Genomic DNA, 27926 nt, shown 5'->3' on the forward strand with positions numbered 1-27926 from the left:
TCAAAATCATTGCAGACATTTATTTTAGGAAAACAACAAACTAACATAATATATTGGGAGAGGGACTAAATCAAGAACATTTCTTAAGTGCTTAACATTTACTTTAATCATATCTACCTGCGTATATGCAATATGCAGAATGCTGAACACAGCCCCAGATGCTCGAGGGTCCTGAATCATCTGAAAATAGCCTTTTATTTTCCCCCATTTTAGTTTTAAGTTGATTAACAAGAGTTAAAAACTAAAAGATTTCTGGATGCCTCTTGACAACCATTAATCTAACCAGGAGTTTGCTCACCCCAAGTGTTTGGATTTATAGAAGAGTTACTCTAAATGGGTGAGCTGATTTTTAGGATAGTGAGTCAAGCCACGGAGTGTGTCCACTACAGCAGGCAACAACCTACACATTCCCAACTACTGGTACAAGAGGAATTTTTCCAGTGGCTCTGGAAGCCCTAGCTGGCAGATGGCTTGATGACATGCACGGCCCAAGCACTTCCGGACACACAGGCGGCAGAGCTGAGAAAGAGCAGGTGGATCTAGGAGAGGGAATAAAAATGGCATGAGCCTCACGGTGGGGTGGAAAAGGAGATTTGACTACTGTAGGCTTAGCTGAATGGGGTAGGAATTACCAAATGATGGTAAGTGCTCCCAGCAGAGGATTCTGTGCTGCCCTTTTGTAGAGGGCGTCCTTTATTGATCCTTCCGCAGTGACTGTGTTATTGAACGCAGGCTCGGAAAAAGTGTGGATCTACAGCAAGTCTATCTCACTAGCTATTGTCTGTGCTAATGGACGTGATAGGCTGGCTGAAGTGGAAAGCACTGGGGTTCAGAGCCCTAAGAGAGCTTCAGGACAGAGGGCCAACAGAAGAAAGGGTGGGAGCAGGAAGTGGCACCTCTGTGGTCACACTTTCGTTCTTTTAAAAAGAATATGATGATGGGATGTCCCGGGCGACTCGTGGAGTCTGGCAAGGATGGCCGTGAGTCCCTGCAACGCCATGCGGCCGGGGGAGTCAGGCAGGCTGTGGCGGATAAAAGGCTCACAAGACATAGTAAATAAACATAAGGGTAAACATTTATTACTTAAAAAGAAATAGAAAAACAGAAAGACAGAGATAGACAAATATAAAGACATAAAGACACAGAGACAGAGAAAAACGTGTGCACACGACAGGAGACAACCACACAAGAGAGAGAGAAAGATGGCGAAGGAGGAGGTCAGAAGTGGCTGGGTGGGCGTGGTTTGTTCTTAAAGTGGCAGCAGAAGACTAACACACACAGTCAATGCGAGGAGCTGAACTCAACATCCTTGGGGCCTTCCAGTACAAACTCCCTATGTGGTAGGCCTGGTTCTCACTCCCACCTGAAAGGGCCCCTCTGTTCTTGCAAGGGTGCCACCTCAATAGATATGTAAAAAGGATTCTAATCACTTCGACCCCATTGAATTTCAGTTTCTTGGAATCTACTTATAAAGGGACATTTACATTATCCCATTATTTCTTCACTTGTCTATCAGGAAAGACTTTCTCACATGACTCTAATTACTCACTGGCTTATACAAACCCTCATTGTAGGTAAAGCCCTACTGCAGTGGCATTATGAAAACCAGGAAAAAGAACAGAGTACACATGCAAACAGTCAGAGGCCACTCAAGATTGATGCGGACAAGGAACAGGCAACAGAGAGCTGTTCAGAGAAGCAAACCCTCACCTTTAGATGAAAAAAGCTGGGGGTTGAGAATGGAAAAGATCCCTACCCCGTGCCCCTCAAATCTGGAGGGGAGCCTTATCTCAGAAACTAAGTAGCTAAGTAGAACACAGTAATACAACAAATTGTCCAGTTCTCTCAGAGAAGCTCCAAAATAATATCTGTGTTTATGAAGCTTGAGGGCAGAGGAGCTTGCTAATAAGGAATGCGAGTAAACCCTAGGCCTGAAAATACTCCCAATTGGGGGTGGTGGGGAGAAGAAAAGAAAAATGCACAAACTGTTACCAGCTATGTTCTCATCTAGCCGTTGCAAAAGTACTTTCCAGACTAGCATCTGGTAAGCAAAGCCACTATCCCTCGAGTGGGATTTCAAATAAAAGAGCATTTTCTAATGGCATCAAGACTAATAAGGATCAGTGCTAGTTAAAGGAGGAGAGCTTGCTAAATATACAGAGCTTAGGATCCCACTTATACTGCCTTGATCAACCCTGTATTTTATTTTATTTTTTTAAAGATTTATTTATTTAGTTTACAGTAGTCTGTCTGCATGTATGCCTGCAGTCCAGAAGAGGTCACCAGATTTCATTACAGATGGTTGTGAGCCACTGTGTGGTTGCTGGGAATTGAACTCAGGACCTCTGGAAGAACAGTCAGTGCTCTTAACCTCTGAGCCATTTCTCCAGCCCAATCCTATATTTTAGTAAATGTCCCCAGGTGGTTTATTTGCACCACAGATTTTGTTTGTTTGTTTTTAGGACCCCACTTAGACTGCCTTGACCAAAACCTGTATTTTAGTAATGGTCCCTAGGTGGTTTATTTGCACCATAGGTTTTATTTGTTTGTTTGTTTGTTTGTTTCAAGACAGGGTTTCTCCGTGACTTTGGAGCCTGTACTGGAACAAGCTCTTGTAGACCAGGCTGGCCTCGAACTCACAAAGATCTGCCTGCCTCTGCCTCCCAAGTGCTGAGATCAAAGGAATGCACCACCATCACCTGGTGCACAGTAGGGTTTTTTTTTAAAAGCACTGATGAAAAACTATTTCCAAAACAATAAAGCAACCATTTCATTGGGCCAGACGCAGGCCTTGGGAGTGGTTTCACAAAATGTGAGAGCCCTTGCTATGTAAACTGTTTCAGGAGATTTGGGTTCAAGTCTTGGAACTTTAAGAGTGCTCTTTCTGGCAGAAATCAGCTTGTTTAGCATCCTAGGGCTTCTTCCTAGTAGGTGTGTGACCTTCTGGAAGCCGATTCCTCTAAGCTTCACTTTTCTCATTCATAGCTCTCCTTCACTTCTCTATTCAGAGGGATAGCATTAAGTTTCTATGAGGTTCTCAGTGCTTCTAAGAATTCAATGAAGTAGTCCTCTGTTAAGGAATCCATGGTGCTACTGGGGGATTTGATCTAATGAGACCACAAGCTATATACTTGGCCATTATTGATGCTCCTTATGCAGCATGTGAGTTATTTCTAATTTTCCCATGAGCAGCCTCCTTGTGTTACAAAGTCGACCTTTGATGTATTCAATTGTGGGCTTTTCCTATGGTGAACATGACTCTTGGATCATTTCAGGGTTGCTGATCATTTTCTTGAAATATAAAATAAAATGCAACAATAAACACAGCATAAAAGAAAAGTCCTAGGACACACTGCAGTGCATCCAGGACTTGTCCCATCCCACAATACCCTCCCTAATTACAAGGAAAAGGGAAAAATGGGGAATAGTCTAGGGATAAGACTAGTCTAAGCATGCTTAGGGAGAAGAAGCAAATACCCTACCCGGCTTGTCTTACCTTCATGGAGCAGGAGCGCCTGCTCCACACTGCTTTTGGGAGCAGCAAGATCAAGGGCACTTTTGCCCTGCGAGTTTCTGAGTCTCAGGTTAGCCCCGTACTCAGTGAGCAGGTTGATGACCTCCACACTGGACTGCCTCGCTGCAGCATGCAGTGGGGTATCCAGCCACCAGCCGTGGTCAACACTGGCTCCTTAATAGAGCAGATGACCACAATCAATGCTGAGTGTGAATGTAAGACACGTGAGCTATTGTATATAAAAGCATCTTACATGTCATGGCGTATTTAACCAACCTTGGAGACTATGTGACTTAAACCTAGAACCTCAGCAATGCCTGGAAAGACTACTCCCAAACAATTTGGAGAAAAGTGAAGTTAGGGGCTTTCATGTACACATACACACACACTCATACACACACATGTGTGCATGCACACAAATTGTAACAAAAGCAAAATATTTGAAGTTCCTGTTACATAGTTATTTGGGGGACTTTTTGGTAAAAGACAGAAAGAAACTTGTTTAGCATTTATATTATTGGAAACTCAAAAGAGATTTCCAAAATCAATATAAAATAGTAAATGAAGGAATAAAATAAATAAAAAAAACATCTTAGAGATCAAATTTCTCAAGTTCTTCCTATAGCTTACAAGTTTCCATCAGTAGCTAGGTGCCTTAAATCATGAATCAAAAGACAGTTTTAATGTATTCTACTTGTCCCTGGAATGGTCATTTCTTTATATGATATTCTGAAGTGAAAAATGACTGTCTTAGCGGGACAGAGGTGTGTCTGCTACAAATGGCCACTGCATTCTATACTTAGTTTTCCTGTTGGAAAAACATCTTCCTGAGAGTCTCAGCCCATGTACCCTAAGTGAAACCTAATGAATGCAGGGTAAACTGGAATCTAGCCCTCAGCCTATCAGTAGCCTGTATTCCCTTGGCCACCACAATCAATTGATTGGTTCAGAGATGACCATGCATGCAACTCAAAGAGAGCCAATATTCCTTCTTGTTACAGCTCAAGTGTTTGTGACAGCCATATTGCCACCACCAGGGAGAAGCATACTAGCTACATAAGGTCAGCATCAATGGAAGCAGATCTGAGAGATAAATACGTGTTTATCTAGATGAGCTGTGTATCTAGCTTTCAAGTGTCCTATGCAATCAGAATCTTTTCTAACCTGATAAGAATGATGAGATCTCCTGGGTAAACTGGAAGGGGGCGGTATGTAGAGGGGATGGGTATGAAAACATGAAGGAACCAGATGGTCGAGTTGGGGAAGGACCAAGAAGGAGAGCAATGAAAGAGATATCTTGATAGAGGGAGCCATTATAGAGTTAGTGAGAAACCTGATGCTAGAGAAATCCCCAAGAATTCACAAGAATGACCCCACCTAAGTGGTGTGGGAGAATTGTCTGTATTCTGTCAATCATATTTTAATAAAGCGCTGATTGGCCAGGCAGGCAGTATAGGCGGGAAAGCCAGACAGGAGGTAGGGGTGGAACAAAGAGACTGGGAGTATTTGAGGAAGCAGAAAGCTTCCTCTGCAGTTCTGCCCAGACCACCAGAGAGGAAAGATGTAAGCTGCCCAGCTGAGAAAGGTACTGAGCCGTGTGGCTAACGTAGAAAAGGATAATGGGGTAACATAAGTTATAAGAGCTAATAAGTAGCCTGACCTAATGGGCCAATCAGCTTTATAATTTATAGAGATCTCTGTGTGATTGATTTTCTTTGGGGTTTGCCAGCTGTGGGGTACTGGGCAGGATGGAAACCCCAACAAGTCGGCCCCCTCATGTTACACCTAAGACTCTTTGCAATAATGGAGAAGGTGCCTGAACTGGCCTTCCCCTGTAATCAGATTGATGACTATGCTAATTGTCACCATAGAACCTTCATCCAGTAACTGATGGAAGCAGATGCAGAGATCCACAGCCAAGCACCAGGCTGAGCCTGGGAATACAAATGAATAGAGGGAGGAGGGGATATATGAGCAAGGGAGGTCAAGATTATGATGGAGAAATCTACAGAGACAGCTGAAGCAATCTCATGAGAACTCACGACCTCTAGACCAACAGCTGTGGAGCCTGCATGGGACCGAACTAGGCCCTCTGCATGTGGGAGGCAGGTGTGTAGCTTGGTCTATCTGAGGGGCCCTGGTAGTGGAACCAGGATTTATCCCTGATACATGAGCTGACTTGTTGGAGCCCATTCCCTTTGGTGGGATGCCTTGCTCAGCCTTCATGTAGTAGGGAGGGGCTTGGTTCTGCCTCAACTTAATTTGGCAGACTTTGTTGACTCCCCATGGGAGGCCTTAACTTTTGGGAGGAGTCAATTGGTGATGGGCTGGCGGGGACGTAAGAGGGGGCAGGAGGAGGGGTGGGAGGGAGAACTGTGGTTGGGATGCAAAATGAATAAAAATAAATAAGCAAACAGAAAAGAATGCTATCTTTAGATTCATTTTTTAAAAAGTCTAGCAGTTTCATCTCACTAAAACTGTTCTAACAATTACCTAGTTCTAGAAGCTTCTTCACACAGTCAACTCTCTCGTAGGTACAGGCTACATACAGAGGAGTTCCCAGCTGAGGAAGCTCTTGGTCAATGTTGACATTATTCGCCAGCAGAATCTCCATGCACTCTCTGTGACCTGGTGAAATATAAATAAACTTACTCGCCCAGCGGTGGTGGTGACTCCTTTAATCCTAGCACTCGGGAGGCAGAGGCAGGCGGATCTCTGTAAGTTTGAGGCCAGCTGGGTCTATGGAATGACTTCCACAAGAGCCAAGGCTTTTACACAGAGAAATGCTGTCTCAAAAAAAAAAAAGCATCACAAAGCCAGAACAAAAAACAGCATATGGGACTCGCTCGTTTCCCCAAATCTCAGTCTCAGATGTATGAATTGGCTTTTTGGAGCCACATTGCTGCGGTGGGCTACCCTGCTCAGCCTCGATAAGAGGGGGTAGTCCTGCCTCAACTTGGTATGGCAGACTCTATTGACTCCTCAAAAAAGGCCTTATCCCCTCTGAGAAGTGAATGGGGAGGAGGTGGGGGCTGGAGAAGGGGAGGGAAGGGAACTGGGATTAGTATGCAAAATAAAAAATAAATTTTTAAATAAAATATGAGAAAAAGAAACTAAAAAAGTAACAAAAAAGATAACCTCACTCAAATAGGGACTTGTTGAATACGTCCAGAATTGCAGGACTGCTTTCCAGAATGGGCTTTTGAAATAACAGAGATTTGGGAGGCTGGAGAGACAGACAGCTTGGCAGTTAAAACTCTTGCTGTTGCTCTTCCATGGGACCTGGGTTCAATTCCCAGCACCACAAGATGGCTCACAACTGTTTGTAACTCCAATCTCTTGAAATGCGTGCTGCACACAGACACACACAGGTAAAATACTTATATGCACAAAATAAATAAATAAAAATCTTAAAAAAGAAGTAACGAAATTTCCCCCATGTGTTAGAAGAAAAACACTTTTTGGGGGGAATCATGGCAGAAATTTGCAAACTAAAACCATGAACATGTTTCCTCTGGGGCAAGTATTTTTTTTCAGTACCCAGGTAACTGCAGTGAAACTCAGGTTCTAAGGAACATAGCTGAACTCACTCGCTAGCATGAAACTACCATTATACAAATGGATGGCTATAAGATGCAGAAGGATAAATGACCCCGTTATTACCTGCCCTTAAACCAAAGTTCAGTCCCATTCCTGATCCATTACTAAGCTCTCGTTCTCTTCTCTATCCACCCCTGTAAGAGAAGCTGTGACTTTATTTGGTTAGACTAGAAGACACGGATGGGGAAGAATCCAACGCTTCAGGTACAGAGTGTATTCAAATGAACTCACAAACTCACAGGCCTGCTCTATGGAGACTTTGCCCAATGACAAGATAAACATGATTAATTTGCAGTATATCAATTAATTCTTTATGAAGGAGTGCTTCTGAGGTACAGATGAAAATTTGATGATCGTTTTACATGCTTCCTCAAAAGTTTTACCACTGAGGTTGCAAGGATGGCTCAGTGGTTAAGGGCACCTGCTGATCTTGTAGAGGACTCGGGTTCAGTTCCTAGCACCCATATGGAGCCTATGCCTCCAGTGCCAGAGAGATACATATATACACACAGGCAAAACACACATAGAGACAAGATTTTTTAAAAAAAAATTAATAGCTACTATCACTAATTAATTTAGCCAACCTTTTCTTTAGAGGTAACATAATCAGAACCAAAACGTGCCTAGTAAACACACGGCAGTTGGTAAATATTTATTTCTGAATAATTCTTATCTCTTTCAGTTTTTTTTGGCAGAACAGAAACTGAGCCTAGTTTGAGTTGAATGTAAACAGCCTTAAGAGTAAGTATATGAGCCCAGATAAGGTGGCAGCCGCATGCAGATGAAGACATTAGGACCAACACTAGACCTTGATTTAGGTAAACTGCAATCAACCCAGCACTGTTGGGTATGCCCTGGAGTGGCTTGCTTACCTCTCTTCACCGCTTCATGGATAGGTGAAGCCAGGTAGACCTCCATCTGCACCTTGGCTCCAAACTCCAATAGCACGCTGACACAGGCTGCACTGCCACTGCAGCAGGCGTTGAAGAGTGGCGTGGCCCCGTGAACTGTCAGTCCATTGACCTAATATTGGGCAGAGCAAAACTCACAGTGAAATTGTCACCAAGTGCGCCCTCCTGTGAACGTGCCTGGAGAAATCCCCTCATGATAATGAGGAAGGACTGAGAGCGTTCCATACCTCTCCAAAAGGACTGGCTGTTAGGAGGTGTGGCCTTATTGGAGTAGGTGTGGCTTTGTTGGAGCAAGTGTGTCACTGTGGGGGGGGGGACGGGACGGGATGGGGACGGGACAGGATTTTGAGTTCCCGTTTGCTGAAGCTACTCTCAGTATCAAGGACCACTTCCTGTTGCCTGCAAAGGGTAGAGTTCTCACCTACTCCTGCAGCACCATGTCTGTCTGCATGCCTACATGTCCCACCATGATAATAATGGACTGACTGAATCTCCAAACAGTAACTGAACCGCCCCAATTAAATGTTTCCCTTACAAGAATTGCTGTGGACATGGTGTCTCTTCACAGCAATAGAAACCCTAACTAAAACAAAAGTTGGTACCAGGAACTGGGGTATTAATGTGATAGACCTGACCATGTTTTTGTTTGGAGAAATATGGATGTTGGGAATTTGGATTAGGAATGCAGTGAAATGCTTTAAGTACTGCTTAATTGGCCATACTACTGGGGGCATGGAAGACAGGGGTGCTAAGTTTGATTTGATGAACTGGGGGGCAAGGCTTCCTCAAGATGTTTCAGAGAAGAATTTTAGTATGTTGCCTAGAGATGGTTCTTGTAATAATTTGGTGAAGAATGTGGCTGCTTTTTGCCTTTGTCCGAAGAGTCTGCCTGAGGCTAAAGTGAAGAGATTTGAATTAATGCCATTGGCAGAGGAAATCTCAAAACCTCCTAGAATAGACTCTGCCATGTGGTTGGTTATTAGTGGTAATGCTAATGAAGATCTATAATGAAAAGGAGCAAGAAAATGGAAAATTTGAAGAGGAAAGGAATGGAGTGAAGTGGAATAAAGTGTTCAAGGAGATAAATAGATTAAAAACTGGGAGATGTGACCTCAGGGCAGGATCCCACACAGCTAAATGGCCAACTTGTGAAAAGGAACTAAAGAAAAGTTTGGAACTAGGTCTAGTGGTGCACGGCTTTAAAATCACAGCATTCGGGAGGCAGAGGCTGGCACATCTCTGAGTTTGAGGCCAGCCTGGTCTATAGAGCAAGTTCAAGAACAGTCGAGAGCTTAGGCAGTGAAGGAAAACAGAAAGCTTGTAAAGATATAACGGAATGAGGGGGCAGGTTCCAGGCCCACTAAGCAGCAGAACTTGGCAGCTTAGGCCATGTGGTTCTGGAGTTAAGGATAGAAGAAAGGGTCTCTGGAAATTGCCCCTGCAGCTAAGGAAAGTCACTGAAGCCAGGCATGTGTCAGGGGTGTCCCTGAATGGAGGCCTGGAGAGACCATTGTATGAAGCTGTGAAGTTGAAGCCTGGATTGCCTTGGAAACTCCAAGATGTTAGAGATGACTGAGCCATGGGATACCTGCCAAGGAGAGCTGCCAACAGGGAGAGGAACCAGCCCAAGAAAGAGAAGTGTGTTACTGCCAACAAAGCTGAAAGGAGTTGGAGATCTGAAGAGCGTTTTGACATCAGACATGGAGACACTGAGTTTGGAGCTTGCCCAGCTTGTTTTCAGTCTTGCTTTGGCCCAATATTTTCTCACTGGGCTCCCTTCTCTATGTTTTTAAACAGTAATGTATATCCTATGCCATTGTATGTTGGAAGTATGCGATCTGCTTTTTGATTTTGACTTTACCAAGGATTACAGTTAAGAGATTGTATGAATCTCAGAAGAAACTTTGAACTTTAGACTTTTAACTAAGTTTGAGACTGTTATAGACTGTGGGGAGTTTGGGAGTTGAACTGAATGCATTTCAGCATTCTGATATGATTATGAGTCTTTGGGGGTCAGGAAGTAGAATATGGTGGTTTGAATGAAAATGCCCCCCCAAAGGGAGTGGCACTATTAGGAAATGTGGCCTTGTTGGAGTAGGTGTGGCCTTGTTGGAGGAAGCATATCATGGTGGGGGTGGGCTTTGCGTTCTCCTACGCTGAAGCTACTCTCAGTGTCACAGATCACTTCCTGTTGCCTGTAAGATGTAGAACTCTCAGCTACCTCTCCAGCACCATGTTTTCCTGCACACTGTCATGTCCCACCATTATAATAATGGACTAAATCTCTGAACTGTAAGCAAGCTGCCTCAATTAGATGTTTCCTTTGTAAGAGTTACCGTGGTCATGGTGTCTCCTCATAGCAACAGAAACCCTAACTAAGATAATACTTTTATGAAATTTTAAAACCTCAACTAGATCAAGTGAGTTATTCTATGTGAAATACCTAAAATACTACCTTCTTATCTGATTCGCTCTCATTTTCTCTCTTACTTCATATCAGTGAACATTTTCTGAGTTCTTTACTAGTTGCCAATGTTTTATTTTTTGGTTTTATTTTGTGTGGGAGGTGGGTGGTGGCCTGAATGAGTGGATGTGAACTACATGTGTGCCTAGCGTCTATGGAGATTAGAGAAGAGAGTCATATTTCCTGGAACTGGAGCTACAGATGGTTGTAAACCACCACGTGGTTGCTGGGAGTCAAACCCAGGTCCTCTGGAAGAAGTGCTCTGAACTTCTCTCCAGCTCCTGCCTGCCAATGCTTTGAAAACAAAGGCAAAATAATTACCTCCTCCAAAGTAAGTTAAATTTTATCAAGGGAGAAACACACACAAAAGCTACTTTTGATGAAACAGTAAATTCTCCAGGTAGCTATGGCAGCAAAACAAAGGAAGACATAGATCTGAGAAATGGGAAGTGAAGTGAGCCAGATTTTATGATGAGCTAGATAGGGTGTTGGCAGATGAAAGATGATTCCCAAGCTTAGGAGACTAGGAAGAAATTGTATCAAGTCTCTGAAACTGAAACCTAAAATAAGAAGCCGGTGGAGAAGGAAGAAAGTGACGTGTACATTTTCGGTGGGCTGAGTTTGGGGTACTGATGGGTCAGCTAGCTACTGACTGATCTGCTTTCTCCTACTCCTTTCCTCGTTCTAACGGAACTGTGAAATGATGGGAGGGAGCACTTATCAGCTATCTATGAAAATCATCAGAAGAATATGGTGCCTTATTGTTCTCTTTGTCCCCCCACAAGCATTGTTCTAACAAGGAGAAATATCTACCATTTCCCACTAACTGTAAACTTGTGAGTCCAAGCATAGAACTTGACAAAAGGTCACATAGCCTCACTTGCGTAGTCACCCATGAGCTAGTAAAGCAGTAACCTAGAGACAGGCCACCTGACCGAAATGTGGGAATGACCATGAGGGCACTGGAAAAATCTGTTGTTCAGAAGACTTGCAGACTCACTTCTACACACAGAAACACAACTTGCAACTAGATGAGGAAGAAAATCATCCCTAAGCACTTAACGATTGTATAGCTCGTGAAACAAGGGGTGCACGGACCAGGTCGGACAGTAGAATTAGTAGGAAAACACTATCTGGCAACTAAATACAATGCCATTGAGATTTTCAGAAGCTGTGATAATTTTAAGTAACTCTAACGTTCTCTGGAAAGTTAAGGCATGGGCTAAAAGTAAAGTTTAAGTTATGTTTTGTATGGTAAGTATTCATCGTCAGTTTGGCAGAAGTTAGTATCACTTGGGAGATGTGCCTTCATGCATGCCTGTGGAAGATTTTTAAAAGGCATTATTTAGCCAAGTGGTGGTGGCAGAGGCAGGTGGATCTCTGCGAGTTCAAGGCCAGCCTGGTCTACAAGAGCTAGTTCCAGGACAGGCTCCAATGCCACAGAGAAATCCTGTCTCGAAAATCCCAAGAAAAAGGGCATTATTTAATATTTTTAAAAAGATTTATTTTATTTCACTATACGTGTTTTATGTGTAGAGTGGGGGTGGCAGGGGACACACGTGGGCATAGGTATCCACAGTGGCCAGGAGAGGACATAGAGTCCTCTGGAACTAAAAGTTACAGGCGCAATTAGCCGCTCAATGTGGGTACTAGGAATGAAACCTCTGTTCCTCTGGAAGAGAAGCATACACTCTTAACCACTGAACCACGTCTACAGCCCTGGAATTATCTTGCCCCCTGTACGGGGAACTATTCCCTTGATAGGGGATCCTAGACCTCTTCAGAGTGGAGAAGACAATCTGAGGACTAATCCTCGGCCTTTGGACTTACTATAGCCAGCTGCTTCAATTCCTGGCTCTGCGACTTCCCTGCCAGCCAGAATGGACTATAACCTTGAACTGTGAGCAGAATAAACCCTTTCTCTTTTAAGTTGCCTTTTTCAAGGTGTGTTATCATTGCAAGAGACAAGAAACTAAAACAGGTCACAATGTGTTTTATACCTAAAACTCATTTACTCGTACACCTAAAAGGATGGCTGACTTGGAGCATTGAATTGAGTATCTTTCATTGTTCTGTTGTAATTTGTTATTTATATTTTATAGCAAAATGGTTTTTTTTCTTTTTTTAAATTGATTTTATTGAGCTCTACATTTTTCTCGGCTCCCCTCTCTTCCTCTCCCACCCCCTTCAACCCTCTCCCATGGTCCCCATGCTCCCAATTTACTCAGGAGACCAACAAAATATTTTTTAATGAACCCATCTGGATATTCACACATGGCTTATATAGGCTGAAAAGAGGAAGACGGATAGGGCTCGACCTTCCCATTGCTCAGTGAGTAAGCACTCTAAACGGGAATGCCTCCCCAGATGTTTTAGCCGATGGACCTGGACAGACAAATCCAGTTGTGCTGGGCAGGGCTGGGGCAGTACTCACATGTGCACCATTTTCCAGCAAGGCCTTAGCGCAGGCCACATGACCCCCAAGGCATGCCTCATGGAGAGAGGAGACCCGGTTAATTGTCACAAGATTCACGTTGATTCCCTGCAGTTTGGAAAGAAGACAGTGACGTGCTGCAACCATCACAGCCAAGCAAGAACGGCACTCAATGGGTTTCTGTTTTCCCAAAGTGGGTGAGGACAGTGATACTAGTGCCGTATAGTAAAATAGCGTATATAGCTATAGTAAAATAGCGTAGGAGCCATGACCATGGGATTCTAAACACGGCACTGGGGACTGGAGAGATGGTCCAGAATTTAAGAGCAAGCATGGCTCTTGCAGAGAACCCAAGCTTGGTTCCCAACACCCGCATCAGACTGCTCACTGCTCACAAATGCCTTTAATACCAGCTTCTGGGGGATCTGATGTCTCTGTCTCTGGCTTCCTTGGTTACTGTATTTACACACACACACACACACACATACACACACACACACACACACACACAGAAAGAGAGAGAGAGAGAGAGAGAGAGAGAGAGAGAGAGAGAGAGAGAGAGAGAAATAATAAAAATAAATCTTTAAACACAGCATAGAGTCTTAGAGTCTTTGGAATTTATGGCCCAAGCCCCTCTCCTCCAAGAGTCTACTGGGGAAGAAGGAATTTAAACAAAAAAGCAAGAGAAAAAAATTCATACTACAGAAAACATGTTGAAATTTCAGCTGGGAACATGGAATATTCTAAAAGTCTGGTTTAGAGAAGGAGAAAAAAAATCACCAGACGTAGTGGCACATGGCTTTCATCCCAGCACTCAAGCAGAGGCAGGCGGATCTGTCCCATTGGCAAATACCTGATCTGTGTGCCTATTATTATATAATAATAGTATATATAGTATAATACACACAAACACATAGTGCTATAGAAACTTCTCTGGTGAAGGAGTATTGAGAAAAGGAAGTTTAAGGACAGGGCTTCAAAAGTCCTATGCATCTCACAATTGGGGTCTTTCCCTTTTTCCTTTACCCTCCCCATATATGATTTCCCTTTAAGAAATGAATACTTGATATTCGCAGATAATAGAAAAAGAGGAAAGGAAAGAAAAGGAAAAACTGAGAAAGGAGTGGAAAAGAAAACGACTTAAAATAGTCTAGTCCACGAGGTGGCAGCATTGTCCTAGAAGCATAGCTACCGTTCAAAACTTGAAATCTCTGCACCGGAGAAGTGCCGCCAAGAAGGTCATTTGTTCTCAACCTTCCTAGTGCTGTGACCGGCCCTTTAATACAGTTCCTCATGTTGTAGCGACTCTGCTATAAAACTATTGGATTGCTACTTCGCAACTGTAAGTTTGCTACTGTTATGAATAATAATGTAAGTATCTAATATGCAGGATATCTGATAGGAGACCCCGATGAAATAGTCATTTGACCCTCAAGCGGGGGTCGCGACCCACAGGTTGAGAACCACTGATCTAGATTGACTCCTCATCGTGCATGAGAAAATAGACGTACAGAAAATGCAAACTGTGTGTAAGACTTGAGGTTCCCCAGCTGTCGGTGACAACATGACAACCCAGAAGGTCCTGCATTAACGCTTTCTTTGCATTTACTCAAGGTGGCTGAATGTTTTACTCACACTTAGCACAGGACCGAAATGTAAAACAAGCTTTTTTTTAGGCCAGCAAGATAGCTCAATGGGTAAAAAGACTTGCCAGACACACAATAAATAAACTTTTCTTTTAAAAAGTGGAGTATAAGCGGCTGGAGAAGCGGCTCCGTGGTTAAAGCACTTGCTGCTCTTCTAGAGAACCAGAGTTCAGTTCCCAGCACCCATGTCAGGTTGCTCACAACAGCCTGGAACTCCAGCTTCAAGGCCTCCAATGCCTCCTTCTGGATTCCAAGGGCACTAAGACACACATGGCATGTGTATACACACACACACACACACACACACACACACACACCACACTAAAAAGAAATCTTAAATAATAGTAGACTATATTTTTGACTAGTGCAAAGAGCAAAGAATTGAGACTGAAGCAAAGTGAAATCCTTCTCTGTAGGGCCCTTACTCACTTAATCACACAACTAAGATAACAAGTTTCAGAGGAGTGGCGATATCATTGCCGGGCCTGCGGGTGCATGACTATAATTCCAGCACTTGGGAGGTCGAGGCATGAAGATTATGAATTTGAGGCCAGCCTCTACTAATTTTGAGACCTGTCCAAACAACATGAGGCTCTGTCTCAAAGAGCAAAGAAACAACAAAAAGGTGATAGAATTTGATGGTTGTTTAAAGTGCTTACATATAAAGAAACAAGGCAGGTGGCAGCAGCCCATGCCTTTATTCCCACACTAGCACTGGGGAGGTACAGGCCAGCCTGGCCTACAGAGTGAGTTCTGTGTAGCCAGGGGGAAATCCTGTCTCAGAAAACAACAATAAACAGACAAACAGGAGCCCTCCATGGTAGGTCACTTGTTTAGCACATACAGAACCTGGAGGCCATCCTAAGAAGGCCCTGTGCAGGGGAGGAAAGGCAGTGATACAGAACCACCTAGTGTGTGATGCCCTGGGTTCGGTCAGAAACACAACTTGGGGGGGGGTAGACTAGATTAGTGACAAGATCAAATACAAAGTCCATCATTGCTAATAGCTCTGTTTTCATTTTGCCTCTATTTGCACTTTAATCCCAGCACTTGGGAGGCAGAGGAAGGCGAATCTCCATGAGTTCGAGGCCAGCCTGGTCTACAGAGCTAGTTCCAGGACAGACTCCAACGCTACAGAGAAACCCTTTCTTGACAAACAAACAAAAAAAAGCAAACAAACAAAAGAAAAAACAGCATTTCATAATATTTTCAAAATATAAGTGCTGGGGATCAAATGGAAAGGCTTTAAGATGACGTTGTTTTTAAGAAATGGCACAACTGTGAAGCTGGGGATGTAACTGAGTTGGTGAATTGCTTGTCTGGCTGGCACGAAGCCCAGGTTTGATCCTCAGTCCAGCATAAATTGGTGAGGGACATGCTTTGATTGAATTCCAGAACATGGAAAGTGTAAGCAGGAAGGTTAGAGGTTCAAGGTCACCTTGGGCTCCAGCTAGAAAGCTGAGACTAGTCTGGGATACCTGAGACTATGTCTCACCAACAAGTGGCTGTAGAGATGGCTCCACAGGTAAGGGCAATTGTCGCCAAGCCTGATGACCTAAGTTGATCCCCAGTCCCCATAGAGTAGAAGAAGAGAACCATTACCAGTGGTCTGCTAAATTCTCACCATGGCATGCCCCCTCCGTCCCTATACACACACATAAATAATTTTTTGAAAAATAAAGAAATCAATAAAAATAAATTTAAAATCAAAATGTAAAACCGAACAAAAGCAATGAATCACTAAAAGGAGAGGGACACACACAAACTATCACTATCCCAGCTGGCTAAATTCAAAAGAGGAAGCAGTTTCGAATGGTGAGGGGATAGAGGGGCCATAGGAAAGAAAGCACCGTGACTCACTTCCTCGGCTCACATGTTGCATTCAAAACAAAGAAAGCAATTGGAGGGTATACTTTCATTTATTTCATACATCTTTGCTGGGATGTTTGTTCTACGTGTGTGGGATACAGTCAGCAATAAAAATACAGTGCTGTCAATAGCTAAATCTGCCCTAAGATTTATCTGATTACTGACCTATCTCAGAGCCTACTTGAAATGTGCATTGTTGAAATGGGCAGCCTCTCAGTGGTACCCAGTGATGCCCAGTTCCTAACGCCGGCTCGGTTGGGTAATGCTTTCTCTTTGAAATGTGAGCATCAGGGAAAGAAATGATGTCACTTCCAAGACTAGGCTTTAAAGAGCAAAGGGGCTGGGGAGCTGGTTCGGCAGTGAAGGACCCAGGAAGACCCAGGGTTCAGTTCCCAGCATCCATATGGTAGCACAGAACTGTCTGAAACTCTGGGCGCAGAAAATCAGGCGCCCTCTTCTGGCTTCCGAGGGCCCTGCATGCACATAGTCCACAGGCATACATGCAGCTAAAATACCCATACATACGAAATTAAAATAAAGGTTTTTGTAAAATGTGACTTCCTTCTTGGCACCCTCTCTGGAGAAAGTCAGCTGCTACCTCATAACACAGCCCTGTGGTGAAGCCCCTGAGACTGTGTGTGAAAACAGGTCGCCCCTCCCCCTACCATGAATCATCGCATGACCTATCTGCCACTTCCCTGCCTGGAAGTTGCTCCCCAAGCCCTTAGAAACTTCAAGAATCCAAGTGTTTGTTGTTGATTAGCGTCACCATGCTTTGAGGAGATTCATAGCACATCAATAGTAACAAATGCAATCTCAAAAAGCATGAGGTGAGTTAGCGTGACATAAATTTGGGGATCCCCTTCATTGTCCTTTAGAGAGAAACTTCCTGTCAGGAAGCTTTCCCAAAGGGGAAAGGAAGAGAAGCGGGCAGAAAATGAAGCCGCTCTTACAGAAAGCAGAAGCAAGAGGAGCCCGTGGTGATGGGGGCAAGATGAAGACGCCTGGAATGGCAGTCATAGCTTTGGCCAGTGCTAAATACAGAGAGATTCTAAATTAGAGCGACAGCGTGAAGGCTGAGCACAGCTATGGCCAACGCTAATAGAGAGAGATTCTAGATTACAGCGGCAGCACAGAGGACAGAGCTTTACTTACTTGTGCAATTAAAGTTTTAAGAGCCAGCAAGCGTCCCTGGGCTGCAGCGTCGTGGAGTGGCGACCGGTCAGCCCAGCAGTCTGAAACACAAATCGGGTTTCTGGTCAAGGTCAGGAGACTTCTTCCGGCAGCTGTTCATGCTGTCCACCCACTGTGGCTCTTGAGGGAAGAGAAGAACCCAACGAGCACCATGTATAAGAACTTGCTGGATACTCGGCTCCTGCTGCCTTTCCATAGGTGTTTTTTTTTTTTTTTTTTTTAACACGGAATGCTTTTTTTTTTTTTTCTCTCAAATAAACAAAACTAAGGGCTTGGCCCTGGTAACTCTAAGGTCAAATGAAGGACTAAATGAACCAATTAGGGTTTTTTTTTATTTCCCATCATTTCATCTCACCTCCATTTATACCCCCAAAATTCAAAGCCTATGCTTTGCAAACCTGAAGAAATATGAGAAAAGAGACCTGAAATACGGCTCAGTGGAAGACTATTTGGCGAAGTTTTTAGTTAAAAGAAAAAGTGAAGGAAGAAAGGAAGGGAGGGAGGGAGGAAGAAAGGAAAAAAGGAAGGAAGGAAGGAAGATGCTTTCCTGAATTGCTTAAGTAATTTTCTCTGATTCTTTTGATAATAATATCTATGAATTTTAATGTAAAAGACCCTTTTCAGATGATATGATCCCCCAAAATTTACCCTAGAAAGTGGTGCACATGGGGCCAATAGAGTCAGGTTGCCTGAGCTCAAGCCCTACTTCAACCACTCTCTGCCAAAAGCAGCCATTTGCCATAAGCATTTGAACCTCAGTTTTCTTAGCTCTAAGCCAGAGGTGCAGTAATCTATTTGGCAGGGCTCTCTGAAGGCCAGTCTAGGATAGCCACAGAGTCAGGTGCTCAAGGCCATTTGTGATCGATTAATAAGTAGACATTGCAGGGCAGTTCTCTAAGAGACAGGCTTTCCCTGTTTTATGAGTGTGTTCATTTTTCTGTAATTGTTTCTTTGCCGCTAAGACTGATCTGCTTTGATGGGCGTTTGAGAAGTAACCACATAAGAAAAATCCCAAAGGACAATATTTTGTTTTGGAAACAGACCTGCTCCAGTTTGCAAAATCTGCGCAGTTTTAAAAGTGTGGCTATCCTCTTTCCATACTGAATAGAATGCCATACACTTGGACTTTCTTTAATGCAAAGAGTCTTTCTGGTCAGTGTCTTCTAAGTGATCCCGATGGTGGCCAGGGTACAGGTTTCCCATTGTCCACAAACTTGTTCAAAACAAAATCTCACCATAAATGGAAGTGTGTAAATTTAAAACACTACGAGCCTCGAGGAAACAGTATTCTCCTCCAGCGGATGAGATTGAAGCCGCAAGCATTTCAAGAAGCCTCCTATCAACATTACAGCCCAGCGCATCTCTCCCATTAGAGGAGTCTGGTTAGAAAACTGGAGGGTGTTACAATGTACTTGACAGGGTTGGAGTGATACTAGGAACAAGTGGTATCAAAATGTGATTTTCATACTATGTAAACATAAAAGTAAATTTAGACAGACAGTATAGTCGCGCCCTGAGAAAATCTAAACCAGGGCTTTTTGAAGGAATAGCTGACCCCAGGCTGGAGGTGTGTGTGTGTGTGTGTGTGTGTGTGTGTGTGTGTGTGTGTGTGCGCGCGCGCGCGCGCGTGCACATGCGCACACATGCATGCACTTGCATGTGTGGTATGGCCTCTAACAGAAATGAAGGAAGGATGAAGAAAGACAGAAGATGTTGAAAAGACAGAGGATGACACAGGAGGGCTTCTTCTAGTCAAATATGGGACCATTTGCCCATCAAAATAAGCATAGAGAATAAGAAAATACATGCTGTCAAAACAGGAACCTGTGAGTCCTTGCTGATATATGTAATACATCAATATGGATAATGTGCTTCTTCCTAAAATACACTAACTGAAAAAACATAGAATAAATAACAAGATCAGGTTCAAATTATCACTATATTAATTATAAAGGGAATGTGCATATTTTATACTAGAAAAAAATGTAGAAATAATCTTGACCAGCCCAGGTTTCAAAGAAAAACATAAGCATTGGTTAAAAAAAAAAAGAAAGAAAAAAAAAAACAAGGTGGCACCCTGTGCTATGTGATTAAATGCAATGAGCCACAGTGAATGGCATGAGAGGGAACATGGTGTTAAGAATATCCTATCATCCTGTCTGTGCTATTCATGCCCCCAAAGCATAACCTGACTCTTCTAGGAGCAAACCCTGCAGCAGCTCACACCTAGGGACAGTCAATAAATGAATTGGCCTGGAGCCAGTTGCAGAAGAGATAGGGACCTTTTCTAGATGGAAGGTGAGTGTGGAAGGCAAGACATAACATCTGACCCACTCTTTGACCTGGAGTGGGACCCCTTTGCTTGAAGAGATATTATTGGAGCACTTAGCTAAACATGAATGGAGGGCTTTGGCAAGAGACTGGGAATTCTTTGTACTGATCTTGTAACTTTTCTGTTAAAATTAATTCCAGAAAATTATTTTTAACCAAGAGAAAAATAAACAAATAGATAAAAATGGTTTGTCATCTTGTACTCCTGTTATGAGTGTGAAATGCTTTTATAATAAAGAAAAAATAAAAAGAGCTTGTTATAAACAAACATATGTTGTGTTTTATCTCTATTTATCTCTGAGCTGGCCCAAAGCTGGTGAGTGTGACAGTTTACTTAAAAGAGAAGTGTTTCTCGTTGTAACACCCTTTTCCCCATCAGGATTTCCAAGGACCAACTAAAACTGAGGTGATGTGTCCTTGGAGAAGAACGGGACCTTTGTAAGATTGGTGGTGTAAGAGAATCAATCAAGTTGGAGCGAAGCATCTCCAGTAAACTTGAATCATGTTGGTTCTTAAGGGCACCCAAATTAACACTTTCAGACAAGTTTCCTCAAGAGCAAAAAATTATACCTTGTAGAAAAGGGGAGCCCAAAGCACTCCATACCAGAAAAAAAAAAAAAAAAAAGAAAAAGAAAAAAAAAAGGTAACAATGGACATAAAGGGGGAAATGAACTTTTAAGTCAAATTAACTGATAATTTTTTTATTTGTTTTACATATAGTTTATATCTTGTGGACCTTGCTTGGCTATCCACCATGACAATGAAAAATGAATTTCAAGACATGGCTCATTTAGCATTCTTTTCTGGATCCTCGTTTTCATTTACTGAATGCCGTAGACTTTCATACCATGTCTGAATATAAAAACTAGCTGCAGGTAGTTCAAGTTCCTCTCCGCTCCCTCCAGGTCCAGGAAGGTGAGTATCCAAACAGACTGGATCCCCAAAAATCCAGAATATGCAGAAGTGGGGGGCGTGGGAGGGTGTTGGGAGGAGGGACGAAAATGCAAACTTTTATATTTTAATAAACTTAAAAAAACTAGCTGCAAATCAATTCTGCTAATGAAATGGTCCGCTCAGAGGACAAAGTCCAGCTGCTGGGCAGAGTATTCCTGAATCTCCTTGAACATCTCCTTGCCTTTCATCTTTAGTCTCCTTCTCGTACATCTCCATCTCAGGCCTTGGCAGTTCTGCTTCAGACATGCCGGGGCATGAACACAGGCCCTCAGGTTTTCAGTCTTTACCCACACCACACCGTTGTTCAGCAGCCTGAGCAACCAACGGAAGCAGCAACTCTTCAGCGTGCCTTTGGCATTCTGTTCTTCTAATGCTAGCTAGTCAGCCCGGGGTGCTTAAGAACCACAGGCTAAGCACTTCTACTCTAGGGGTCAAAATTTTAGAAAAAAAAATTAGACTGCTCCAAAATCCCAAACTTCTGGAGCGCTGACACAACACTGCCACACATAGAAAATTCCACTGCACAAAACCCAGATTCATGTCCCAAAATTATTTTAAATGTTACATGAAATTTCATGAATGAATTTAGTATTTAAGCTAGGGTTTCCCCCACCCAAGATATAAAATTTTCTAAACTCTAGGAGATAAAAAGAATCTGAAGTCTGAAACTTCTTGGTTCCAAGCATTTCATGTAAGGGAGACTCAAGTTGTAGTGGTAACCTGTTCAAGCATAAAAACAAGACTTAAGCATCCATTGACTCCTAAAAGTATTAGCTTAGGATATCAGCATGAACTGGGTTTGTCATTCCTACACTTTGCCTCTGGGCAGGCTCTGATAGTCACTTGCCCTGTGAGAAGCAAGAGCCTTAAGCACATCCATTAGCCAATTCCAGACTTTCACGTAACGTTTCATTATGCATCAGTCCCATTAGACCCAAACCCTAGGCAGTATTTGGATAAAGCACACAAGACTAATGTTGAGTGGAAACAGCCCTAAACAAAGAAGGCAGCACTGTGGGGTTCTGTTTCTGTCACGGAAAGAAGGAATGCACACTCACCTTCAGTGTTAGAAGTCAAAAGCAACCTGAGGAGGGTTGAGGACTGACGGGAAGTGGGCGTGGTAGGAGCCATACTGACAGAAGTCTCTCATGCTATGGGTGCCAGCCCTGTCTGTGTTCACTAAACCCTTGTGGACTTCTCTGTACTCCGGTCTTTAAAATGACTCCACCCCTTCCTAAATTTGCCCTAAGCATCTCTCCCTGCTCCCAGCAGAGAACATGGCTCTCTCTGGTTCACCAAGCAGCTAGAGGTTCAAGGGACAGTATGTTCTTCATGAGCCTCCCACCTCGTTCTTCCAGGTGTCAGTTTCTCTGGTGCTTTGTGGATGAAAAGAACCAAGGGGGACAGGGCAGATGACTCCCAGTTACCTGGGGGAGGCAATCAGTCCCACGCATGGGCCTCAGCATGTCACAGGATAAGCTAGCATTTGGAGTGCTTCTGCTCACTGTTGAAATGAAAAAATAGGGCACCAAAAATTGGTTTTTAAAAAATTGGATTTGGGCCAGGCGATGGTGGTGCGTGCCTTTAATCCCAGCACTTGGGAGGCAGAGGAAGGCGAATCTCTGTGAGTTTGAGGCCAGCCTGGTCTACAGAGCTAGTTCCAGGACAGGTTCCAAAGCTACAGAGAAACCCTGTCTCGAAAAACAAAAACAAACAAACAAAAAAAGGTTTTGGTATACATTGTCCAAACTAAGGAAAGGAAAACAAAACAAACACCTTCCTGATTTCTTCTGACTTTCCCTGTAGCCATCTTAGAACTTAGAGAAAGGATGGGACAACAGCCAGGAAACACGAACAATTAGCTATGGGAAAGCACTGCATGCAATCTCCTCTCGGGAGATGAGCTCTTGCCTGCCTGATGCCATGGTGCCACGGTCACTGTTGGAAGTCTGTCACTGTTAGAGGTGGGGGACTTTCAGGCGTCTTCTGGGTATGTGAGGCCTGCACCACCAGGCCTGCGGCTGCCCTGCTTGTTCACCCACTGACAGCTGCTTACCTCTGCTGGCGTCTCCTTTTCAAGACAGTATCCTTGGGTGCCTCCCTGACTGCCACCCATGATTCTGAGTTCACCTGGGGAAGCCTGTGCTGCCACCGGCCACTGCACCAAGAAAGAGGGAATGGTGGCTGCCTTGGGTTTTTCTTCCTCACGTCTTCTCGGCTTTGCAACCCCATCTCCATGGCCCAGCCCCAGATTGTACAGCACACCAGGACAATTCACTCAGGCAATCGCCTAAGCAGATTTTTTTCCCTGCTCTGCCCCTTGCCTCAAGCCCCATGACCCCCGTGAGAGAAAGGGAGAATGTTGCTTTATGCATAAGAACACCCCAAAATGAATGACAACCATCTTCCATTTTACTAAAAAAAGTCTCGTGGCTAGTAAACATTAGAAATAAGACCAAAAGCCAGGTTTCAGAACTTCAGAAGCTGGGTGGTGGTGGCACATGCCTTTAATCCCAGCACTCGGGAGGCAGAGGCAGGTGGATCTCTGTGAGTCTGAGGCCAGCCTGGTCTACAAGAGCTAGTTCCAGGACAGGCTCCGAAGCAACACAGAGAAACCCTGTCTTGGAAAAAAAAAAGAATTTCAGAAAAGACCTTGTTTTGTCTTTAAGAACAACTGGTCTCTAAATTCTGCCTATTCTGTGCTACATTCACTTGTATTGGGATGCTTTGGCATCTGATTATTCCTGCTGAGAGTGGGAGACAGGCGCAGAGGATGCAGGTGGCTAAGCTGGAAAAGTTCTGGCTTCGCATGCAGGAAGTCCTGGTGCTGTATAAACCAGGGGAGCTGGAGCATGCTGCACTCTAGAGAAGGAGGCCCAAGGAAGGATCAGAAGTTTAAGGTCACCCTCAGCTACAAAGAGAGCTTAAAGCCAGCCTCAGACTGAGACTGTCTTGGGCGGGGGGGGGGGGAGTTTGAGATGGGCATTGGTGGTATACACCTGTAATCCCAGTGCTCAGGAAGCTAGCAGATCTCTGGATTCGAGGTCGGCCGGCCTGGTAAGTTCCAAGTCAGCCAGAGCTGCATAGTGGGACCTTGTGAAAAAAAATGTGCAATAAATTTGCTGTATTCTTAACTAGAAACAAAATTGTTCTCCAGGAAATAACCGTTTCTGTCCCACTATGGATGACTGCCCCCTAAGAAGGACCTGTTAGGGTTTTCACACAACTATGTTCCTAAATCTGCCACAGTCAGAAACAGGTCGCCTTGTTTCATTCTTGTTCCCAACACAGTATCTTGTACCCTCTGTAGCTGCAAATTGGAGCAGACTGTGAAACATTAAGGATTAAAGCTATTTGGCAGATTCAAAATTTTTCCATTGCTTTTAGTAAATATGTAACCAAGCTCTCCAAGTACATGAATACTTAAGTAGGACTCGATTCCTCCCATCTAAGATACTCTATTTTTACTCCCTTGGCACCCTGCCTGGGTCACAGGGCTACAAATACATTATGAAGATAGTTTACAAATACGCTTGCGCCTGATGAGGTGGAGGGAAAATGTTCAAGAGCATTTTCACCTCTTCCCTCATATCTTTCAAACTCTGATCTGTGGCTCTGGTTCTCACAGTCTTTGAATATAATTCATGACAACCCCCCAAATTATCTATTTCATAACAAAATCCATTTAGATGGAATATGTTTAAGTGCCAAGAATTCAAAATAAAAGCCAGTAATTCTTTTACATTTAATTCAAGTACTTTACCTTGTCAAATTTTAATAACAATGTGAGATGATTCTAGAAGATGGCCTGTTTACAATATTTGGTCCACACGGTGTACAAATTTTTGTTCAAGCTTTGAAATCATAGGAAGCAACATCTGTGGCATTTATCAAAGAGAACAAAGTCATGAATCTTATTTCTGAATCACAATAATGATAAGGACTTAGGATTGATGAGATTTTAAGAACACAGGGTTCACTCGGGGTGGGAGACATAATGCAAATTCTGAGGTCCCTGAAATGTTATAATATAATGGAGGTAAGTGATTATTCACTGGAACATCCAGTTCTGATAGGAAGATGAAGTCTGGCCAGTGACCTGGATTAAGAAAGCTTCTTTGAACCCATCAGGAGCCAAAGAGCTGAGCTACAGGTGACCTGTGGAGGCAGAACCTCTGCCAGGAACTCGCTGTTCCCACCTGGAAACAGTCAGCAGGCACCTGAGATACGAACCACCCAGAGGACAGTGAGGCCACGGTTGAAGGAAATAAAGAGGGAATTAAATAAGACAAAAGACCACATAGGTGCTGGGACAAAATAAAAAGGAACAAAGGCAAGAATACTGAAGTGGAATGGATAGGAGTCAGGCAGGAGAGGCTGGCCGGTAAAAATCAATCCCTTTGGAGTTTGAATGTAGCAATTGGAAAATGAAGTAATGTTTTAGCCCTTCCCTTAAAATTGCTTTTTTTTCTTTTTAAGAAAAGATTCTATTATTTTACAAGCTCATATCTGCAATTGTAAAATGTTCCAACTTCTACATCCCCCACCCAACTTTATGGCGACAGCTTTGGCAGCAAATGCGGCCAGGATTCACGTTAAGCAATTTCTCCTTTTCGTTTGTGTTTTCATTTGGAGCAAATATGTTTGCATACTAGAAGAACCAAGCAATTTTGCCTTGAGCTGAAAGTCTTGCTAAGTCAATTCACTAACTTACTGAGTAATTATCATGTATTTTCCAAACAAACCTATGTCTGACAAATGAACCGCAAAGATGACTTCTGATTTGAGAATAGCACTGTCACAAATATCTTCCTTTTTTTTTCCAAGTCAGGGTTTCACTAGGGAGCTGTCCTGGAAATCACTCTGTAGACCAGGGTGGCCTCCAACTCGCAGGGATCCACCTGCCTCTGGCTCCTAAGTGCTTTGATTAAAGGTATGCACCACTATTCCTGGCTCACAAAATCCTGCTGCTGCTCTATATAGGTAACTCTAAATAATGACAAAAGAAAAGTAACTGTTAGAATCATGCTAAAAGAAAAAAAAACATGTTTTGGGTATGTAACTATCAGTTTATTATAGAAAGACATCAAATCTGAGTATACTATCATACATGTGAGAGGTATAGGGCATACAAATACATAGACAAATACATATACAGCACACACACACACACACACACACACACATATATGAAATAAGTAAACTAGACTTCCATGCACTAGCTTCACCAGCACCTGCTTTTAACAGTATCTGAAAATGGGCACCATCCCAACAGCCCGAACAACATGGCTGTGCTAGAGAGTAGATGAGTCTCTTCAAGATATTGGAAGCCTGGTTCCAGATTAAAATCTAATGATTAAAATGCACAGCATGCTTACACAGGTTCTGAGTCCTCCAACTCCCTAAGAAGTACACTTCACTAAGGACCACGAAGACAGGAGTCACACACGGGAACAACTGGGGAAAACCTTCTACAGACTCTGCCGGAACTATCCCCATTAGATTGTGCCTAATTTAAGTCACGAGGATGACACATCTAACAAAGCATCAAATGCTAGAAAGTCCCGGGCCAAATTTATAAGTCAAAAATACCTTCCAAGATCACACTTCATTTGAAACGAAAAAGAAGCATTAATTTTTTCCACCAGTTACATACCTCCCTGAAATGTGTGACAAATATAATCCCCAAAAGAGATCTCTTTCCATGGTCCAGGCCTTCTGACACTTCCTTCACCAGCTAGTTGAAGCATTCTGGTGGTTTGCCTTAGAGTTCTTGTGTCTTTATGTAAGACCACTGATGCCTAGCGTTTTCCAAGCTGTCTAGCGCATTGAAATCACAAAGCATGTCTATTTTGAAAGAGAATCCTGGACGCAAATTGAAACAGACACCAACTAAAGCATGATGCAATCCAGGAACCCCCGGGAACACTAAAAATACATACAGCAACTCTGGACCGTGTTTATGAATAAAGCCTGTTCCTCCTCTGTGAAGGGGCAGTCCCAGCAATGAGGGCCTATCTGCTTCAGTTACTTTTGCGCTATCTCACCACAATTAAGGCGAGTTATTTCTGGAAAGGGATGGAGTCTGACCTCTACAAAGCATGGGATGTTTTCTGTTTTAACCAAATCATAGCAGTTTCGTAGTGGGAGGAAACCTCCATTTTGGGTGCTTTCTGTGGAGCCACTAGGGTACAAATGGGTTTAATGAAGCTTTCCATTTGCAAAGGATGCCACAATATGCATACATACAGCATGCCACACTGACTGCTTTTCAATCAAATTAATTGGTCATTTCATGTCCCAAGGAAAAACAGTCTTAGTACAATGTCCTTTCTTGTTAGTTTGACTGAAGTGTTGCAGAAAAATAATGTTATATAAGAATTCTTTTGGTTAGTAAGAAGTCTCTCGAGATAGCCTTTAGAATCCACTATTCTGTTTACTTACATACTAACTGTGACCAGACCCACCAATTTCCAAGAAAATAAAGCTGAAGGTCGTTCAGCAATTGATGCAGACGTCAGTTGCTACTTCAAGTGACAGGATACACTTTCATCTATGCACTCAGCACAAAAGTACAAGGAAAGCTTACCTTCCAGAAACACTCTTCATCTGAATTTTCAAGGAGGAGTTTTGGAGGTGTTGGGAATAAATTCAAGGATTTTTTTTTTTTACCTGACAGTCCACCACAGATCTCTTCTGCTATCCTAGCTGCCTCTTTTCTGTTTCCTTTGACGACATAGAAATGGGTTAGGAGAGCCAAGAAAACTTTAATTAAAAGCTTGAAGAAAAAAAACGTTGCAAACATTGTCAGAAAAATGTTTTTAAAGCCATAGAAAGCAGGACCATCTTCCATGTTGGCTTCTTCTCGGCATAGGTTCCTAGGGCTGCAAATTTTTACCGAGTTATAATTGGCATCATATGACTTCTATTTTAAGCCTCCTAGCACCCAGTGCTCCTGTTACCAAGAACTCTGTCTGTAGGTTCTAATCTAACACTGATGTGGAGAGTT

At 43.2% G+C, this 27926-nt stretch overlaps 1 protein-coding gene across 4 annotated transcripts; it reads right to left on the minus strand.

Moving 5' to 3' along the window:
* Nucleotides 1–27818, minus strand: Asb11 (ankyrin repeat and SOCS box containing 11). Of its 4 annotated transcripts, none has more exons than XM_048440616.3 (7): nt 27590–27814; nt 17594–17673; nt 12924–13031; nt 7987–8137; nt 6008–6142; nt 3497–3688; nt 1–539 (listed from the first exon to the last, which is right to left on the minus strand). In XM_048440616.3, the coding sequence occupies exons 1-7, from the start codon at nt 27768–27770 to the stop codon at nt 415–417; spliced, it is 972 nt and encodes a 323-aa protein (XP_048296573.1). In that variant the 5' UTR covers nt 27771–27814; the 3' UTR covers nt 1–414. The 4 variants fall into 4 exon arrangements, with proteins under 4 accessions (XP_048296573.1, XP_048296574.1, XP_048296575.1 ...); XM_048440617.3 differs by lacking the exon at nt 27590–27814 and adding an exon at nt 26574–26876; XM_048440618.3 differs by lacking the exon at nt 27590–27814 and adding an exon at nt 21976–22102.
* Between the last annotated feature and the right edge of the window lie 108 nt (nt 27819–27926).

This window comes from Myodes glareolus, chromosome X (genome assembly GCF_982192425.1).
Source record: "Myodes glareolus chromosome X, mMyoGla1.1, whole genome shotgun sequence".
NCBI lineage: Eukaryota > Metazoa > Chordata > Mammalia > Rodentia > Cricetidae > Myodes > Myodes glareolus.

Coding starts and splice junctions, on each gene's coding strand:
- Asb11 (XM_048440616.3), bottom strand. CDS start 27,770: ATGGAAGATGGTCCTGCTTTCTATGGCTTTAAAAACATTTTTCTGACA. Junction 13,032..17,593: donor TTAAAACTTTAATTGCACAA/GTAAGTAAAGCT, acceptor TCCAAACTGCAG/GGAATCAACGTGAATCTTGT. Junction 6,143..7,986: donor CCATGAAGCGGTGAAGAGAG/GTAAGCAAGCCA, acceptor ATATTTCACCAG/GTCACAGAGAGTGCATGGAG.